General features: G+C 36.7%; 1 protein-coding gene across 1 annotated transcript in view; it reads left to right on the top strand.

The window, feature by feature from the left end:
- Positions 1–2,552, top strand: part of USP9X (ubiquitin specific peptidase 9 X-linked) — a gene marked incomplete at its 3' end in the record, with an annotated part of 144,991 nt that overhangs the window by 126,781 nt on the left and 15,658 nt on the right. The window contains 1 exon segment of the mRNA XM_037734399.1: positions 1,655–1,796. Coding sequence (XP_037590327.1) covers positions 1,655–1,796 — 142 coding nt within the window.

The raw sequence follows: 2,552 nt of genomic DNA, 5'->3' as shown, positions 1-2,552 counted from the left end.
TTTTAGTAGAGACGGGGTTTCACCATGTTGACCAGGATGGTCTTGATCTCTTGACCTTGTGATCCACCCGCCTCAGCCTCCCAAAGTGCTGGGATTACAGGCTTGAGCCACTGCGCCCGACCCAATTTTCTAAATTATTTGGAAATCAGTTTTTTTTTGGCAAGTGAAGTGTCAAAAGATTATGATCTTGAAATCAGATCCCTAATACCTGATCAACAACTAAACTAGTCTTATTTTTTTAACTAGCTGGGCATGATGGTGGACTCCTGTAGTCATAGCTGCTTGGGAAGCTGAGGCAGGAGGATTGCTTGAGCCCAGGAGTTATAAGTTACAGTGAACTATGGTCATCCCACAGCATTCCAGCCTGGGTGACAGAGTAAGACCTCACCTTGTTAAAAACAAAAAAGAAAAAAACTCTACTTTGAGTGCCCATACAACCATTCTGTTTTTTACCTTCAGTACAGTATTCAATGAATTATGTGAGATAATTGCATGAAGCTTTGTGTTGCAAGATTTTGCCCAACTATAGGCTAATATAAGTGTTCTGAACACATTTAGGGTAGGCTAGGCTAGGCTAAAGCTATGATGTTTGTTAAGTTAGATGTATTAAATGCATTTTCAGCTTTCAGTATTTTTAACTTATGATGGGTTTATTGGGGTATAGCCATTTCATAAGCAAAGAGCATCTGTAGTTGCCGCAGAGACCATATGCCTCACAAAACCTAAGATATGTACTATCCGGCCCTTTACAGAAAGATTTTGCTGACCTATAGTGTTAGAACACCTTCTTTTTTATAGATGTTGAAGAATATCCTGCTTTTGAAGTGTAATCTAAGATCTAACGTCTTTTTTTTTTTTTTTCCCTATGGGCTATTCCCTGATTATATAGTACCAATTTACTTAATACCTGCTTTATATTCCATTCATACCATTCATAAATGCCTTTTTGTACCTATCTTTTTTCCTGAGTTTAAAATTCCTTAAATGAGGGACCATCTTAAACATTGAATATCCCACAGTGCTTTTACACATGGAAGGCACGCTCAGTCTATCCATTGAATGAATGAATGGTTGATAATGTATTCCTTACTTCCCTTGTTTTTCATATATGCATGTGTCTCATCAGAAACCGGAAATTAATGGTTGATAATGTATTCCTTACTTGCCTTGTTTTGTATATATGCATGTGTCTCATCACTTTTCTGGTTTCTGATGAGACACATGTGTATATGCAAAACTGGGATTGTAGCTCCTACTCAGATTGCTTATCTTCTACTCATTGGTGTGTTCAAACTTGTGCTTTACTAAGGTTTCCATTACAGCAAAGGAAGAACATTTAAAAATTTAGCTTTTTCATAGTTGATACTTTTCAGAATTTAATAAATTCATGCTTTGGCTTCTGCATGAATTACTATCTAAACAGATAACACTAGAAGCAGCATGGTATACCACAAAGAGATTAAGCTGTGAGCCCAGACAGATTCAACTTTAAAATACCGTTTCACTTAATGATCAGGTTAACTTTTTTATTGCTAACATTCTATGACTTATGGGTTTCATATTATAAAAATGGTAAATGTAGTTTTTATTACATCCATAACTAAATAAATGATTAGAAAACTAAGGGATAAATTCTTTTTTTTATCGTTTTTAGGTACGAATGTGAAGAATCTTTTACAACTCTAAACGTAGACATTAGAAATCACCAAAATCTTCTTGATTCTTTGGAACAATATGTCAAAGGAGATTTACTAGAAGGTGCAAATGCATATCATTGTGAAAAATGCAATAAAAAGGTTGATACTGTAAAGCGCTTGTTGATTAAAAAATTACCTCCTGTTCTTGCTATTCAACTAAAACGATTTGACTATGACTGGGAAAGAGAATGTGCAATCAAGTTCAATGATTATTTTGAATTTCCTCGAGAGCTAGACATGGAACCTTACACAGTTGCAGGTGTCGCAAAGCTGGAAGGAGATAATGTAAACCCAGAGAGTCAGTTGATACAACAGAGTGAGCAGTCTGAAAGTGAAACAGCAGGAAGCACAAAATACAGACTCGTGGGTGTGCTTGTACATAGTGGTCAGGCAAGTGGGGGGCATTATTATTCTTACATCATCCAAAGGAATGATGGAGATGGTGAGAGAAATCGCTGGTATAAATTTGATGATGGTGATGTAACAGAATGTAAAATGGATGATGATGAGGAAATGAAAAAACCCATGTTTTGGTGGAGAGTACCTGGGAGAAGTGTTTGATCACATGATGAAGCGTATGTCATACGGGCGCCAGAAAAGGTGGTGGAATGCTTATATACATTTTTATGAACAAATGGACACAATAGATCAAGATGATGTGTTGATAAGATACATATCAGAGCTTGCTGTCACCACCAGACCTCATCAGATTATTATGCCATCAGCCATTGAGAGAAGTGTGCGGAAACAGAATGTACGATTCATGCATAGCCGAATGCAGTACAGTTTGGAGTATTTTCAGTTTATGAAAAAACTGCTTACATGTAATGGCGTTTACTTAAACCCTCCTCCCGG

The sequence above is a fragment of the Cebus imitator genome, unplaced genomic scaffold (assembly GCF_001604975.1).
Source record: "Cebus imitator isolate Cc_AM_T3 unplaced genomic scaffold, Cebus_imitator-1.0 Scaffold613, whole genome shotgun sequence".
Classification (NCBI taxonomy): domain Eukaryota; kingdom Metazoa; phylum Chordata; class Mammalia; order Primates; family Cebidae; genus Cebus; species Cebus imitator.
The sequence above is the reverse complement of the archived record's forward strand: the minus strand, read 5'-3'. Positions and strand labels throughout refer to the sequence as shown.